Here is a 16,498-nt window from a genome sequence, read left to right on the forward strand (position 1 = left end):
TAGGAGGAGAATGGCAATCTCATGCTGCCCAGTCACCCGGGGTCATCGGAGGGTAAGGCTGTGACCTGGGGTCATCAGAGGGTAAGGCTGTGTCCCGGGGTCATCGGAGTAGAAGGCTGTGTATCTTAAGCCTTCTACGTTTGTTGAGACTGACTTCTGGCCTATTGGCCTGTTCACGGAGAGTAGCCCACACACAGTGAACAGTAGACAGTTTTTGTGTGCTGCATGGACAGCAGGGAGAGCCGATTGATTTGCGGTGATGACTTCCTGCCTGTCTGACCCATTTAGGGAAGGTGGGGATGCTAACATCTCCCCCTGAAAAGCAGATCTGTTGTTAACAGTCAAGGCGGTTCTTTATCTACCTAGAACTGTCCTTTAATTTCTTCATTTCAGAGGGACAGCTTTTCAGCCATGCTTCTCTCACTGTGGGAGGCCAGGCAGCTGCCCAGACCTTCATGGCTCTGCAACAGTGCTGGCTGACCTGGAGTCCTTCTGTGGCTGCTCTCTTATGCTTTGACACTATCAGTTTATGTTGATTGAGCTTAATTTCAACAAACTTAGGCAACTTCTGACCATTGTTTCTTCATTTTTGCTCTCCTGGGTCTCCTCAGGTACTGCACACTGCCTTGGCATCTGCAGAACACAGGCTTGCTTCCCCTCAAGTCTTTATCGTTTCTCAGATTTGAATATCTCAGTGATCCACTTCCCAGCGCTCTAACTACCAACTGCTATTCAACTACTTCACTAGGTATCAGGGTCATTGCTTTAAAACAACTTATTTGGTCTGGCTGGTGAGACACTGTGTTTGTATCACCAGCCCTGTTAATTCTTTAGACATGATGTCCTTTGTTCTTCGAACTACACTCATAAGTTTGTTTTTGGTCTCTGTCTGCTAAGATCAGTGTCTTGTCCCCAGGGTTTCTGCTCAGCGGCAGACGGGTTACAATGCTACTTCAGACTTCATTTGCTACTTGCATAAGGGTCCTCAGATGCCTCTTGGGCACTCCAGCCTTCTCTGCCTATTATGTGTCTATTAAAGCTTCCAGGATGCCCGTGGCAGACCATAGTCCGCATCCGGCTCAAGTGTCCTTGGGTTGAGGGTGTTTCTGAGCAGTGCTGTGGGGAGAAAAGGGAATCCCTTTGAAGGCCAGGCCAGGCCAGGCCAGGTTGAGTCAAACCAGTGTAATAGTTGCTTTTCCGGGGAGCTGTCAGGTACAGGGGACTCCTCTCCGCTGGTTCCACGGCGATTCTCAAGGTGCCAGAGCCAAAGGGGTGTGGAGGAGGAGAGCCTCAGTCTCCATCCAGTGCTACCTTCTTGTGTGAGCAGAGCCTTGGGAGGTAACTTCTGAAGCCTAAGCCTGACAAATCTCACCGCACACTTCTGCTAAGTACCAGGAGCTTTGGTCTGGATGCACTTTGATGAGTCTAAATCTTAGCATTTTCTGTCAAACTAATATTCCTTACTTTTTTTTTTTTTCTTTTCTTTTGGTTTTTCGAGACAGGGTTTCTCTGCATAGCCCTGGCTGTCCTGGAACTCACTCTGTAGACCAGGCTGGCCTCAAACTCAGGTATCTGCCTGCTTCTGCCTCCCGAGTGCTGGGATTAAAGACGTGCACCACCACTGCCCAGCTATTCCTTACTTTTTCTTCTCTGAATTCATTTCATGTTTTGGGATTTTGGAAAAGAAATTGCACCGACATTTTTTATTTTATTTTAGCCCCCTGTACTGTATTTCAGTATTGGTGTCTTGTGAAAATGGAAAATGACCACTTGCAATTTCCACACCCTAAATAACAAGAGGTGCCCAAAACATGATTGTGGCTCAGAAGCCCAGTCATTCCTAGTTCAAGGACCAGAATACCACCAGGCCCAGGGTGCAGAGCTCACTCCTGTTCTAAATGTCACACAAATCCAAAACAGTTGCTTTGGATATGAGTGCTATTTTGTAGTTGTTCTCCATCAGAGGTTGTCAGTTGGGAGGGAGTTGGCAGAGACCTTGCTGTGTGTGGAGGGGGAAGTGGCATGTCTCATGCTGCAGTCAGACATGTCAGACACGCATTAGCTGGCTGGCCATAAGCCGGCCACCCTCCACCAAATGAGAACTTCAGCAGCCTCAAGGTTGAGAAACCCTGTTGTGTGACAGCTCTGAAGTGGAGTATCTCCTGCTGCCTCTTGGGTCTAGAGTTTCAGTCTCCTCCACTCTGCCATGTGCCTCCCCTGTGCTCAGACATCAGCTCCTTAGGAAAGAGGAGAGCTACTTTGGTTCTCCAGGGCAAAGCCCTAACCCAGCTCCAAATGCCAACTGGAGGAAATGCCTGGATGGACCTTTGTCCTTAGGCCAGCCTAGGACCCAGTAGATCTAACCCTGCCTCAAGAGCCATCCGAGTGGGAGAGAAGCTGCCCTGAGTTTCTCCTGAGAATTGGCACCCATTTACAGGCTGCAGGAGAGTCCCCATCCGTGGGCCACCTCTTCTCTTCCTCTCGTGCCCTCTATCCTAGCATGGCACCTAGTCCTGTGTGTGTGTGGGCACGGGTGCATGTGCACACACATGCTGTTGAAAACACTGTTTCTGTGATGAACATGGATCGGCAGCATCTGTACTTCAGAGCTTTGATGTGCATGGAGTTCTTTGCTCTCTGATAAAAGGCCGGAAGGCCTAAGTGCTCCTTATGTGAAGTTCAGCTCAGTAGAGCGTCTCAGATGGCAGGCCACTGATCACATATGGGAAGTTTCGGAGACACCAGGAGTACAGTCAGCTCACATGGACTCAGCTTCTCGGGCTGGTAGGTAGGATGTATCCCCTGTAAATGCTGTCTTTACGGCAGGCCCTGACAGTGATATACCAGATTTGTGCAGAGTTGCAATGAGGCTTACGCAGAGGGCTGCAATCCTTGTGATGGAACTGGTGACTCCATAGATGCTTGGAAATATGGATGGTGCTTTAATAAAAGAAGCGGGCTTAATAAAACAAATGTGGGAGCCCTGTTGGTGTTGGAAACCTAAAACACAGCCTGAGGTGTCTTGGAGGCTGAAGGAGGCTCTGCTCTCCAGCCCTGTCCCTCTATCTGGAATCCAAAATGAAGTGTGCAGCTGCAGCCCAGTATCTGTACTTAGGTATGTGTGTCAGTTACTGTAAGAGATATGTGTGTACTTAGGTATGTGTGTCAGTTACTGTAAGAGATATGTGTGTACTTAGGTATGTGTGTCAGTTACCATCCCGCCCCCACAAGAGAGAACCGGCTACCTGAAGGGACAGTGCCATGTACAAAGAACATTTTAATTAATTTATTTATTTCTTTACACATAACTGAAAGTGATGTTACAGTACATAAGTTATTTACAACTGTGCAGTAATGTGTTGCAAAATAAATTATCTAGAAGGCAGCAAAAGTACATTGTGAATGTATATAAAACTGTACAGGTTTGCGGATACACTCTATAGGATTATTGGCTCTGTAGTGTTTCAAGTTACCTTCTCAGAAAGAGAAACAAAATGCCCAAGATTAGAGGGAAATATACAAACCACGTGGATTTGACTCCATTAAAAACACTATCGAAGAGTCCTGGCTGCGTCCCTGTGTCCAGGCAGGCAGCAGCCGGACCCTTGCCGGCACCAGTGTCCAAGCCTGTCCCGGGGACCATGGCGGGACAGCACTTTCCTGCTTCTCTGACCTGGAGGTCACTGCTTATGAAGGTGGACGCCTTAGTCTATTTTCCATTAGTTGATCAGAATGGAACGAGGAATTAAAAACACTCTGCTCTGCGACTCCTCAAGTGCCCTGTCATCAGCTGGAAGAAAACCCAGAGGGCATGGCTGACACAGAGCCACCTTGTCTGTGGCCACGGTCTCCTTGTCCCAAGGCCTGGCAAAGCTCTGCAGTGTCTGGGCCTTGTGCTCCCACAGCAACTGGTAAAAGGAGATGCTTTCTACCTCACTGCATCTGGAGGGGAGACACACGGCCAGGTGCAGTCTCTGGGCTCCTCCCACTTGATGGACGCGGTGCTCCCTCCTCCGCTGCCGGGACTCATCGGCAGCACTGGGCGACCTATGTGGCCCTTGTTTGTGTCCTGTGACCTTCCTCCGAGTGTCATGCTGGCAACAATACGAAGTCATCGTTGACGTCAACCATGGGCACGTAGAAGGATGGCACCTCATTTACACACAGGGACTTGTGCCCAGCGGGGTCCAGCTCCTGGGCCTTCAGCTGCCACTCCATTCTTTGCACGGCATTGAGGGCTGCAGCCTCATGTTGCTGCCGCATCAGCAAACATGTCTGTGGAACATACAAGGTGAGAGGGACGGCCAGGCCCTGGCTTCCACCACTGCCTTCAGGCTTCACCCACAGGACCCCACCCCGCTTCTTAGCCCAGAACCTGGTTTATCCCCTGATGAAGCCCAGGTCCTCTGGGTATCAGCTGTGTGAGGACAGGGCTAGACTTGCACCCAGCAGATGGACCTCCCCCATTCTGACCATCAGATTGGAGTAACTGTTCTGTGAGCCTGGGGTGTGCGTGCGTGCGTGCGTGCGTGCGTGCGTGCGTGCGTGCGTGCGTGTGTGTGTGTGTGTGTGTAGTAATGACATTTAAAAGTGTACACAGGGACTTGGATGGAGTGGGACATGTTTAGGACCCAGTGAATCGTTTGAAACATGGCGCAGAGAGTCCACCCAGCTCAGGGTTTTTCACGTTATAAGACTGATCCTGAGTGAGGAAGGGCAGTTATGGGTACCCAGCAGGCTAGACTATGCCAGTGAACACACTGCTCATATCTATCTGTATAAAATATCTATATCTATAAAATGATAAAATTGCTGGGCTAGGTGCGTGACTTCTGAGATTGAACCCTGTGAGCCTCCCCAGCGCGGCCTTGCAGAGACTTCTGAATGGAGAACCCCGTTCACCTTTTGCTTCTAGAAGAAACACTGAGGATCTATCATTTCACTAAGATTTGGCCATTTTATCGCCTTCCTTTCAGGACTGTTTTCTTTGTTATCAAATATGGTCAAACTTTAATGTCTTGTCATAGTCTGTCTCTCCTAGCCGGCATTATGCATAACCTCACCTGGGCTGAGGTGTGACTGAGAGGTGACTCCAGGACCAAGTAAGAGAATGGGAAAACAGAGAACCACCTCAGCTCTGAGCCCGCCTGTGACAAGCACAAGAGCTTCTGATTCTCCCAAGGTCTGTAGCACCTCTGAATGGATGCAGCTCTATGCTCATTAACGGGCTAACTCTGACATCTTACTGTCTACGGCATGTATTCGATGACAGCTATCAGGAGATTCTGGGTTGATTTCCCTGCATGAGAAGAGAAACTGGGACCGGCGTGCTGGAGTCTGATGCTACCCTACGTTTGGCTTTAGCAGCTGCAGGCGTTGATTTGTGTCCTCCTTAATGATCTATCGCTTTCCCATCCTCTGTGTAAACACCAGACAATACTCTAAGTGTGGGAGGTAGGTTGTGACCTCTCGGGGAGGCTCAGGCTGGGTCCCGCCAGGAGCTGCTCCCTATACCTGGACAAAAGGGAAGACACTATAGACCTAGTGTGGGAACCTCCACAGAGCACCTGAGGCGAGCGAGCACTCACCTTCATGCGGTCGTACTTGTCGTCGACGTCCTGAAGCCAGGAGATGAACTGGCGGGCATTGAAGCGGTCTCGCACAGACTTGTTCTCATCCCCCTGCGGGGTCAATAGGGACCGTGAGGGTGAGACCTTTGATGAGCGGTTCTGTCCTTTGTCCATCAGAGAACACTAGGGCGACCTCATCCTAGCAACACGTGCTTCAACCCTCTGTTCTTGCCCTTGCGGATTCCTAGGTACTGGAGGCCGTAGACTCAGCCTCTGACCCACCAAGAGATGAGGCTGTTGATAGTTTGCATGGCAGGACTGCGTGGGAGGCCACTTTCCTATGCATAGAATGTGGCCTCCATTTTACCGGTGTGCTTTAATGTATTTTTTCTGCTTTGAAAAGCACAGTTGAGAAGTCTGTGGTGGAAACAGGGGTCTTGTGTCAACTGGGGTCAGTTTCCTTACTATCTCCCTCTTCATGGAGTGAGGTTTGATTTTCATCACAGGAAGCCTTGAACCAAGTTTAATGTTGCCTCACAAAGGGGAGAACTTGGAGCTGGGATGGACGCATCTGACAATGCCGGCTGACATGCCTGCATACTGGGGGCAAGGCATGGTAGAAACGTTGTGTAGTTGTTGGCCCAGAACCTGTGGTCAATATCTAGTGTATTCCAGGAGGGATGAGGATGCAGGCAGGAATCCCTTGCCTTTTCCTTTAAAAACAACTCAGGAAACTGCTTGAAAATTATAGACCTTACAAACAATCACTTATCTGCATCGGTTTGCTGATGTAGAAGAGTATCTTATGTGCTAGCATGTTAGTATACATCTGTATAAACCAGCACTTAGGAGTGGGAGGCAGAATTAAGAGTTCAAAGCTGGCCCAGGGTACATGAGACTGTCTCTAAAAAGAATACCTGTTATTAACCTGTGAAAAATGGGGAAAGTACGTGTGTCCTTTTCCCCCATGTGTAAGAATGCTAATGGACTGAAAGAGATTTTAATCCAAGTTTACTCAATTATGCTGTACATGGCAAGGGGCCTATAGAGCTCCCATGGTCTCAACAGCCAGGATGGAACAGGTTATAAGCAGCTACATGCTCAACAGGGACACAGCCCAGGAATAAGTCTAAGTGCTATGAGGTTTCTACAGAGGACAGAGAGAGAATAGTGTGTAAAGAACGTGATGGCCTGTGTGTGACATCCTGGCAGAGTCAGGGAGATGGTGGGACTGTGCTCAGTGACAGGATGGGGCAGGAATGCAGTTCAGGCACTGGAACGCTGTTCTGGCATTTGGCTCCAACTGTACTACATAAAACCAACTTCCCAACAGAATGAAGCTAAGAGCCTCTGCAGCCTCCCTCACAGGAACACTGGTCCTGTGGCCCTAATGTCTTGTTGCTACAATTATTGACCAATCATGGTCACTAACATAGCAGCTCTGGTTACCTGTAGCTCACGATGGGGCTGCCATCAGACCTGCAGCCAGGGAGAGGAGGGAGGATGCTATCCATCCTACTTGCATGCACAGTTGTCTCAGAGACTCTGTAGGCTTGAGGGCTTTGTCCGTGACATTACTGTGCCTTCTGAGGCACATTGGGGCTAGGTCCCCACAGCAGTCATGAGCAGGGTGGGCAGAGTTTGGATACATGGGAGCAGATGTACTGGTGGGGGTCACTGACCTGGCTTTCCAGAGGCATGTTGTAGACCTCGGAGTCCAAGAGCATTGTGCATGCACTGAATGGCACTGCCTGGTTGGCAATGGTCCTGGCTGCCCGGCAATGAACCCGAAGAATCTCTTGCTCACAGGACACAATCAGCTTCTCCTGAAGGAGGAGAGGAACAGGTAAGCTTAAGATCCTTGCCAGCATGCCCCCTACCCGAGGCTCCACTTACCCTCTCGATGCTGTGCTGCAGGCGCAGCTTACCCCGCACAGCCTCTTGTTGCTTGAACAGCTCCTTCAGGGGCTCAGCTAGAGAGGGAGGGGGTGCAATCTGCAAATATAAGGCAAAAGGGGTAAGCCATGATAAACATATTAAAAACTGTGAACATGTTAACCCCACACCTAGAAACTTGTGTTAGTCTGACGGTTACCTGGAACCACCACAGAGCAGAGCTGCACGTGAACCCTACAAGTAAATAATGGCAGGAAAGGCACAAGCAGCTGGGTCAGGTGTACGCACCTATGCCAAAGGAGCACTGTGGGAGCGTGGGGATCTTGAGTGAACAGGGTGCATTCAGTGGAGATGTGCATGTAGAATCCTGAACCAAGGCTGGATGTCTTGGGGTGAGGGTGCAGGCTAAACAACCATGATTGGTTAAAGCAATGAGGGGAACCTTCCCATCATATCCCTATGGCCCTGTGGAAGTGTCTCCCAGGGCAAGTAAATACACCAGAGACAATGAGGAGAGGACATGTCTGCGGTGGTCCGTATGGAGTCAGACTTCCAAGGCAGACACAGAGAGGTGGGTTGAACTGTGTAAATCATTTTTGTTGTCTCTATCACTATGCATCGGAGGAGGAGCATGCAGCGGCGGGGATGGGCAGCACATGTAGCTCCCTGTGAGGCTCAAAGAGAAGTGACAACACACACACACACACACACACACACACACACAGAGGAAACTCCATCCTTAGAGGTGCTGGGGACAAAGCAGGAAAGCCTGGGCAGCAGGCAGTGCTACAGAGTGACTGTGGCAGGCAGGACCCACCTGAGGTTTGAATAGCTCACAGGCTTTTCACTAAGGCTCAGCAGGAAGGCCTGGAGAGCAGCCTCCCTCCCAGTGGCCCACATGGCAGAACTCTCACCCTACATGGCAGGCAAGGATGATGCCTGAGAGGCTTGGGAGGCTCTGAGGCTCATCCCTAACAGCTCACATAGACTAGCAAGATGGCTCCGCAAGTAAAGGCACCTGACACCAAACCTACCGACTAGGGCAGGAGTGTTCACAGGCCTCAATAAGCCTGTCTTCCAAGACAAGTTCCTAGTGGGGCAAGGAGACCAGGCAGGACACTGACCTATCACAGGGAGGAGTACTTAGTCCAGGAGCAGAGTATGGGAGGAGACTGCGCACTCCTGTGGCTGCTGACCTAGTGAAGCCAGCCCCGAGTCTTGCCTGCTTCACTCAAGGGTGTGTCGATGCTAAGAGACTGTGGGGAGGCACACAGAGCACTGACTTATCACTCTGTTATTACTTTGGGCTTTTTGGAATGTAATAGGGTAGGCAACAAAGGGTCTGTCTGGCCCTGCATGTCAGAATTCCAGGTAGGGGAGGTTCTGGGATCAAGCTAGCTGTACCGATATGTTCCAAGGTGAACCAAATGAGCCCCACCCTCCTTTGCCCATGTGTGTATTTTCTGCCTAGGCAGAGGTCAGCATGACCGTTCCCTTGGACAAACCCTTACACTGTAGCAATGATGGCGAGTCTCTCCAAGTCAGGGAGGAACAAACAAGGGAGCTGGCTACAAAATCCAGCTGTGTAGAAAGGAAGCTGCTTGCAGTGAGGTGAAAAGGGATTCCTGAAATAGGACAGCACTATGTGGCTGTGTGAAAGAAAAGGCCAGTTCTGAGGTCCGAGGAGAAGGTCAGAAGAAGTTGTTTGTATGGTCAAGCGGGATGTGCTATGTATGGGACGACCCTGCTGAAGGGACTAAGGACAGCCCTGCCAGGCAGAACAGCAGCCACTGATGTCTTAAAATGAACTCCAATGAAGGAATGGAGGCTCCAGAATGGCAGTGAGACCCAAGAACCATGCCAGGTGAAGGTGGGAACGGGGAGGGAGACAAGGCAGCTGAGGGCCTTTCATTGTGAAAGAGGAGAAAAAGAGCCAGCAGGAAAAGTGCAGAGACCACTGGGGTGGGAGGAGGGTGTACATAACGAAGGGCTAGCTAGAGGAACTGACCCTCAAACAGGACAAGAATGTCACTGCCTCCTGACCACACTGCTCTCTGCTCGTTATTGCCCTGCTGCCGGGTGCTTGTGGAGACAGAGCCCATGGCACTCACCACAGGGATGTGCAGCTTGCTGAGGGGCTTGCCGTCCAGGAGGTAGGACCCCGTGTAGGTGACATACTCCGCGTAGCACTGGGGTGCCTGCGGCGTGATGCAGCAGAGGATCTTTCGCTTCTCTTCGATCTTCTTCCGGATTTGAAGGTACTCAAAGTAGGGATTGGACCTGTCACTGTGGTAGGGCTCAATGGCATCCAGCTTTATGGCATCCACAATGGCTGCCAGCGTCTGCTGGATAACCTCCCGGGTCTGCTGTGTGGATGTGTTCAGCTGCTGCTGCAGCTGCTGACTAGACCGCTGGAAGCGCCGCTTGCGGGGATGTTGGGCCTGGGCATCTTCCTCCTCAGAGGCTCGACCCTTGGCTCTAGAGGCTGGGGTGGGCATTGGGTCCTTCTCTGCTGCAGGTATGCCCTGCTTGCTCTGGCTTGCCAGCATCTGGGCACGGTTCCTGGTCATACGCTGAGGAACTTCTTCCACCTTGGGGGCCTTAGGGACCTCAGATGTAGGCTTGGGCTCTGGATCTGTAGCTTCTGCTTGAACGTTGCCTGGGGGCCCCTCGGCCGCAGCCACAACACAGGAGGCCTCTGCACTGTTGTGTGCCTGTGCCAAGCCATCTGTGGTGGGTCCATCAGGTGCACAGCAGGGAGTGGCAGAAGGATCTTCAGTTTCAGCTTCTTCATCGCCACCTCCCGGAGGCTGCTGTTGAGGGGGACTGGGTGCTGGCACCGAATTGGAGATTGAGGCTTCAGGGGCACTGTCGTCTGCTAGGACCTCTGTTTCCACTGTAGCTTCTAGAACCACATCCAGCTTTGGCTCCTCTGAGGGCTCGGGCTCTGTGGAGAGCTGAGGCGATGCTTCCTGAGGCGGTGGGGCTGGTGGCTCCTCAGCTGCTGGGGCAGGGACATCCCCTCCGCCGAGAACCCCCGTGGGGCCTGGAGGGCTCTCCGCCGGAGGAACAGGACTGGCCTTTGCGGCTTCTGCCTCAACATCTGAAGCATCTTTGGCCTGGAGAGGAAGCTCTGGCAGTGAGAAGGGCCCCAGGTCGAGGTCATCCTCAGGGCTGGTAAAGGCTTCATGCCATGAGACTGGTTCCACCTGGCTGAGGGTAGATATGCTAGGATTGCTGTCTAGGAAGCTGCTCTCCAGGGGTCCCAGAGCCTCTACCTGAGCCACAGCAGTAACACCCGTAGGTTCAGGGGCTGTGTCCAGGGGTGCATCTGGGTGTGACTTGCAGTTGCTGAAAAACGACTCCAGCCTAGCAGGAGCAGCATAAGGAGCAGCCCCTTCTGCAGCAGAGATGGCCACTGGGATTGCTCCTGTCCCACCGTCTTTGACTTCTTCTAGGGCTGGCTCAGGGGCCGGCAAAGGGTAAGATCCTGGAGAGACAGGGTAGGTGGGCTCTGCAGCACTGTAGGGTCCTGGGGTGGTGGAATGGAGGGATTCTCCAGGGCAAAAATGTTTTGGGGATTCTGCAAACCTCTGTGGAGACTTTAGCATAAGCTCAGAGCCAACAGGCCAGCTGACAGGGTTTTCAGAGGCACTGGCAATAAGGGAGGAGGAAGACAGGCCCTGCTCAGCAGCGGTGTGTGTCCACTCAACAGGTTCCTCCGTGATGACTGTGGTGAAGGGACCCTCATCCAGAGGCTCCAGATAGCTGGGCTCCTGGGGGAGGATGGCAGCTGTGGCCTGCTGGTCCTCTGTGGCATCCAGAGGTAGGCCTAGATCTGGGGGCAGGGTCCCTTCAATGGCTGGGCTCAGCAGTTCACCTCTAGGGGAAGGGGAAGACTTTGGTGGTAGATTGGAGAAGACGCTGTCTGGGGGTGGTGTGGCACTGACCACAGCTGTTGGTGGACAGTGTAACGTGTCCACCTTGGGCGAGGGGATACCATAGTCTGGGGAGTAGTAGCCAGGGGACAGGCAGGCAAACTTTTCTGCAGGAACGGGTGGCAGAGGAGCTTTCTCTTCCAGCAAGTGCTGTACTGGGGAGTCAAAACTAGAGGGCGCAGGGACACTCTGCTGCCTGAACAGCTTGTCCCCAGCACTGAACTCCTCCTCGGGTGTCCTTCTGATATCCACAGATATCGAGCGATAAAGGTTTGTGGAGATAGGCCTGGTGGGTGTCTGGCCTGCTGCGTTTTCTGAGACCACACTGGAAGCCACAGAAAACCTGTCAAAAAAGGGCGGCGAGCAGGCGCTGGTGGACGCGGTGGAGACGGGCATCGAGTGCTGGGAGTCGGTGCAGTCGAACACCAGGTCGGGGTAATCGTCAGCACTGCAGGACGGGGTTCTGGGTGTGTGCATCACCTCTTCGTAGCTGGGGCACGACACTACTGAGGTGGGCGTGGGCACCCCAGTGGGTCGGCTCTGCTCAGTGCGGGGTGAAGCAGGGAGAACCTCCTTCAGGGGCTGTCCAGACAGCCAGTCTTTGGACTCTGTACCCGGTCCAGAGTGTGGCTTGCTTTCACCCGTGGTCAGCGTGGGAGCCGGCTCCTTGACCTTTTTGTCCAGCCCCAGAGCCTTCTTGGAAGGAAAGTCCAGGCTCTTCTTGCGCCCGTCCTCCGTGGGCTTCTTCTCTTTGAGCTTGGGGTCTCCAGACCGATGCCGCATCTTCTCCATCTGCTTCATGCGCTCCTTGTGTCGCTTGTGCCGCTCCTCAATCTCGAGGTCTTTCTGGGACAGCATCCTCTCAAAACTTGTCATCATGAGGTCGCCATCTCCCAGGAGCTTCTCCCGGGGTCTGCTGTCTTTCTTGCCGGAGTCTCTGGATGGCACAAGTTTGTCGTTCCCGTTGCTCATCTTTATGGAGTCGCCCTTTTCTCGCTCTGTGTTCTCCTTGAACTTTTCCTTCAGCTTAGTCTCGCTGAGTTTCAGGCTTTCCTCCCTGGACTTCTCCTTGAAGGAGTTGGGAGGGTTGTCCTTGTCTTTGGCTGCAGGCTTTGGCTCGTCCTTGTGGTGTCTCAGGAAGCCGTCCACATGCTTGTCCCTGTGTCTCTCCTTCTCCTCCCTCCATCTCTCCCTGTGTTTTTCTCTCTTCTTCTTCTCCTTTAAGATGCTGATGGCACTCGAGCCGTACGGCTTTAACTCCTTCTCTATCCTCTTGGCAGGCTCTCGTTCAGGATCACTCCTGTCTTTCTTTTCTGAGGAGAACAACTCAATGGCCTTATCCAGCTCCTCCTCCACGTCAGCTTTTGTGGGGTAAGAAACCCCGTAAGTCTCTGCATCCAGGAAGTCTTTCTCGAACTGGCTGGCATCCTTCCTGACGCTGCTGATGCTGTCCTTGTAGTCTTCGCTCTTCTCCTTCTTTTCTGCCTTTTCCTTCTTGGCTCTTTCACGCTCGTGGCTTTTCTTAGAGGAGGAAGAGGAATGCCGATGCCTCTCCTTCTCCCTCAGTTTCTCGGAGAGGCAGGCACTGTCCCTGGCCTTGTCCTCTGCTGGGGGCTCAGAGAAGGAGACTTCCAGGAGCGTGCTCAGGCTGGGCTCCTGGCCGTGGTCCGCAAAGCTGTCCGAGGAGACCTCGCTGATCTTGTCGTTGGAGTCCTCCCGGTAGTCGTGCAGAGCCTCTTCCTCCAGCTTCTCCAGCAGGCTCTTCTCGACATCGGGGCCTCGGGAAGGCTTCCGCTCCCTCTCCCGGGAGTGCTCCTTCTCTGGCTTCTCCTTGTGTTTACTCTTCACCTTGTCCTCAGCGAAGTGCTTCTTCTCTACCTTTTCGGGGAGCTTCTGTTTGTTTTTCTTTTCTGGGGCAGAGTCAGCCGAGGCTCGCTCTTTCCTGTCCTTGTATCTCTCTGCACACTCCTTGTCTTTCTTTTCTTTGTGCTTCTCAAAGATCTTTTCCATTTTTTCCTTCTTGTCCTTTCCTCCTTCCGAAGCTCCTCTGTCCTTCTTCTTTTCCTTGGGCTCTTTGTCTCTTGGCTTCTCTGTGTGCTGCCTGTCAGAAGAGGACTTCCGGTGCCTGTCCGAGGGGTGTTCTCGTCCTTCCTCCTTTTCTGGGAGGCCGTCCACTCGCTGGGTGTCGCTGGCCTCTGTGGCCTTGAAGCTGCCGGCCACGCAATCGTCCTTCTCGTCCTCGCTCTCATCTGTGAAAATGTCTGCAATGTACCAGCTCTTCTCCTTCCCCTTCCTGTCATCCTTTCTCTCTGAGAAGTCTTCTGAGATGATGCTAGAGAACACCTTCTCCTTCTTCTCTCTCAGTTGGTCAAAGGATGCTTTTCTGTCTTTGCTGTGTATGTCTTTATGCTTTTCCTTGCCGTCTTTCTTCTCTTTAAAGCATTTTTCAAATTCTTTGTCTTTCTGACACTTGTCAAGGGTGGACTTGTCACTTCTCTCCCTCTCGCTGGACTTCTCTTTGTACTTGTCTGCCCTGCCCTTTTCCTTCCTTTCCTTTTCCAGGGCATCCTTTTTCTCCTTTTCCCGCGCTGCATGGGGCCGTTCCCAGGGCTCCAGGTTCTTGGGGAAGTCACAGTCTGACTTGTCCTTGAAGCTGCTCTCGAACCCACACTCCTTTAGGTCCTCCCTGTGCACTTCTTCAGACCGAATCCGCCCATCCCTCCTGTCCCGGCCCCCTTCTGCAGACTCTCGCCTTTTCTTGTCTTTCTCAGAAAGATAGCTAGGGATGCTTTTATGCTTTTCCGTTTGGTCTCTCCTTTTCTCAGAATTCTTGTCTAGACAGTCCCTGTCTCTCTTTCGGAAGAAAGAGTCTTTAAAATCTCGCTTCTCCCGGATTTTGTTGTCGCGCTTCTTTTCCTTACTGTCTTCTTTGACAGTTTCCAGGATAAGTTTGGCCACCGAGTCATTCTTGATGTCTCTATAGTCTGTTACTGAGTCCCAGCTGTCCTCTCCTTTGAAATCAAAAGAGGAATCAGACAGGTCAGAAAACCACCTCTCTTGTTGGTCATCAGAGAGGCTGAACTTGGTGTCCTCATGGTCCAGAAACTGACTTTTGTTACAATAGTCATCAAAGGCAGCGTCCTCCCTGTACAGCTTTTCCTTTTTGAGTTTCTCTTTGTCCTCTTTGAAGGCCTTCTCCTTCTCCTTGGAGAGCTTGTCCTCTTTCATGTCATTCTTCCTTTCGAGTCTGGAAGCTCGGTCTTTGGACTTTTTCTTCCTTTCCTCTTTGTACAGTCTGAGCTTTTCTTCCTTCGGGGACTTGTCCTTCGTGGCCCTCTCCCTCTCTGCTTTGCTGGCACGGTCTTTGTCTTCCCGGAAGGCTCTGCTCATGTCTTTGTTGGCATCCTTGATTCTCTTCAGCACCTTCTCATCCTTAAAGAGCCAGTCCTTATCCTCCGGCTTCATCCTACCGAGCTTATCTTCTTTCTTAAGGTGCTCTCTGTCGTGTTTCAATACCTTCAGCTTATTCTCAGTGGAGAGGTCACTCTCTAAAAGGATGGCCTTATCTGACTTTTGCTTGGAGTCCTCATATTCGTAGGTAAAGCTTTTCAGTTTAAGTTCTTGGCTGACGGAACACTGTCCCTTCTCCTTGTGTTTGTGTTTGTGTTTGGTTTTGTGTTTTTTGACTACCTTCCCTTCCTTGTCCAGCTTGGGGACAGCGCCATCCGTACAGGGGTGGAAGGAGCTCCTCTTCTCTGACGGCGCGCTCTGCAGGACACCCCTTTTTCGGTGTTCCTGCTTCCTTCTCGTAGGCTTCAGAGATTCCACACTAGAGCCCTCGGAGGAGCAGTCAGACTCACTGGTCAGTCCCGTCCTTGAGGAGTCTGACAAAGAACTCACCTCAGACCAGGCTGGAGAAGAAATGGCTTTCCAATTGTCAGTGCGCCAGTGCTTCGTGTGCTGGTCGGTGTGGCCGGAGCCGTGCTTCTGGGCCACAGCGCTACCATGAGATGAGGTGGAGGAGGCAGACAGTGAGCTGAACAGGGAAGGGTCCTTCAGCACCAGCGGGGACCCCTTGAGGCAGCCTGAGCTCCCCACAGAGTCCCCGTCGTCCTCCTCGCTCTCTGAGGACTCACTTTCTGACCCAGAGGAACAGAACTTGTCACTCCTCTTTCCAAACCGAACTTCTTTCCCCTTCGTTTCTTTCTTTCGCTTCTTTTTCAATTTATTCTTTTCTTTTTGCTGCCTAGAACTAGAAGACTCTCGTGCCTTACTACCAGGGAGCATTGTGTGTGCTGACAGCCTCAGTTTCTCTCCAGCCCCTATGGAAACACTCACGTCCTCCTCGTCGGATGTGTCTGACAGGATGCGATGGGCCGCCTTCTTTGGTGCAAGCGTGTTGTTTTTTGAGTAGCTCTTCACTTCCATCTTGGGTATGGAAATGAAGCTGTTGGCCTTAGCCTCCTTCCTGTAGTCTTTCTTCAGCAGGTGCTTGTCGTCCACCGGGGGGACCCTGTCCTGCTCGTCGTCCTCATCAAACTCGTACTCATCCTTGACGGGGGTCACAGTCTTCTGGGGCTCTGGGTTCTTAGCCTTAAGCTTGAGGCCTTTCTCAAACTCAGAGTCTGTGTTATTGCCATCGACGGAGCTGGAAGGTGCGAATGACGGGGCGTCCTCTTCTTCCGAGCTCTCTGTTGGAAACAGGAAGGGAGATGTCAGGCGGAACAGCATCATTCTCCTACCGTCAGTTAAAGATGCTCTGCACCTGTGGTGGGAGCATGGTGCCCAGGAAGGGAAGCCGGACGGCTCTGCTTCTGAAGAAGCACTTGACTTAGTCACATCTGAGGCCAACCACAGGCAGAAGGAACCCACAAGGCTGGGGTCTCAGCAGACAGAGTACAGGCATCTTGGCAGTGAGGGACCCTGGCAGGACTCCTGCAAGTTCCTGAAGGCGCCAGCCAGCCACCTGAGGAGGCTTGTAGACCCTGTGCTGCAATCTGCAGGGGAATACCATATGTAGACACTGCACGGTGCTGGCGAGGGCCAGGCAGCACAGAGCCCCGCCCACCCGCTGCGGTTGCTGGGCTGGCTTAC

At 52.2% G+C, this 16,498-nt stretch overlaps 1 protein-coding gene and 1 long non-coding RNA gene across 6 annotated transcripts in view; one reads left to right on the forward strand and one right to left on the reverse strand.

Annotated features, from left to right (window-relative positions):
* The window catches only part of Gm39273, a 47,466-nt gene that overhangs the window by 9,649 nt on the left and 21,319 nt on the right, over positions 1-16,498 (forward strand). The gene's annotated exons all lie outside the window — the stretch shown is intronic.
* The window catches only part of Ankrd11 (ankyrin repeat domain 11), a 158,964-nt gene continuing 145,725 nt past the window's right edge, over positions 3,260-16,498 (reverse strand). For 2 of the 5 annotated variants that reach the window (XM_030243850.1, XM_030243851.1), the window contains 5 exons: positions 9,578-16,095; positions 7,467-7,565; positions 7,253-7,396; positions 5,589-5,681; positions 3,260-4,275 (listed from right to left, as the gene is read on the reverse strand). In XM_030243850.1, the coding sequence (XP_030099710.1) occupies positions 4,090-4,275; positions 5,589-5,681; positions 7,253-7,396; positions 7,467-7,565; positions 9,578-16,095 (7,040 nt within the window). In that variant the 3' untranslated portion in view covers positions 3,260-4,089. Of the gene's footprint in view, positions 4,276-5,588; positions 5,682-7,252; positions 7,397-7,466; positions 7,566-9,577; positions 16,402-16,498 lie in introns of all 5 variants that reach the window. The other 3 variants (NR_037865.1, NM_001081379.2, XM_030243852.1) reach the window with 2 other exon arrangements.

This window comes from Mus musculus, chromosome 8 (genome assembly GCF_000001635.26).
Source record: "Mus musculus strain C57BL/6J chromosome 8, GRCm38.p6 C57BL/6J".
Classification (NCBI taxonomy): domain Eukaryota; kingdom Metazoa; phylum Chordata; class Mammalia; order Rodentia; family Muridae; genus Mus; species Mus musculus.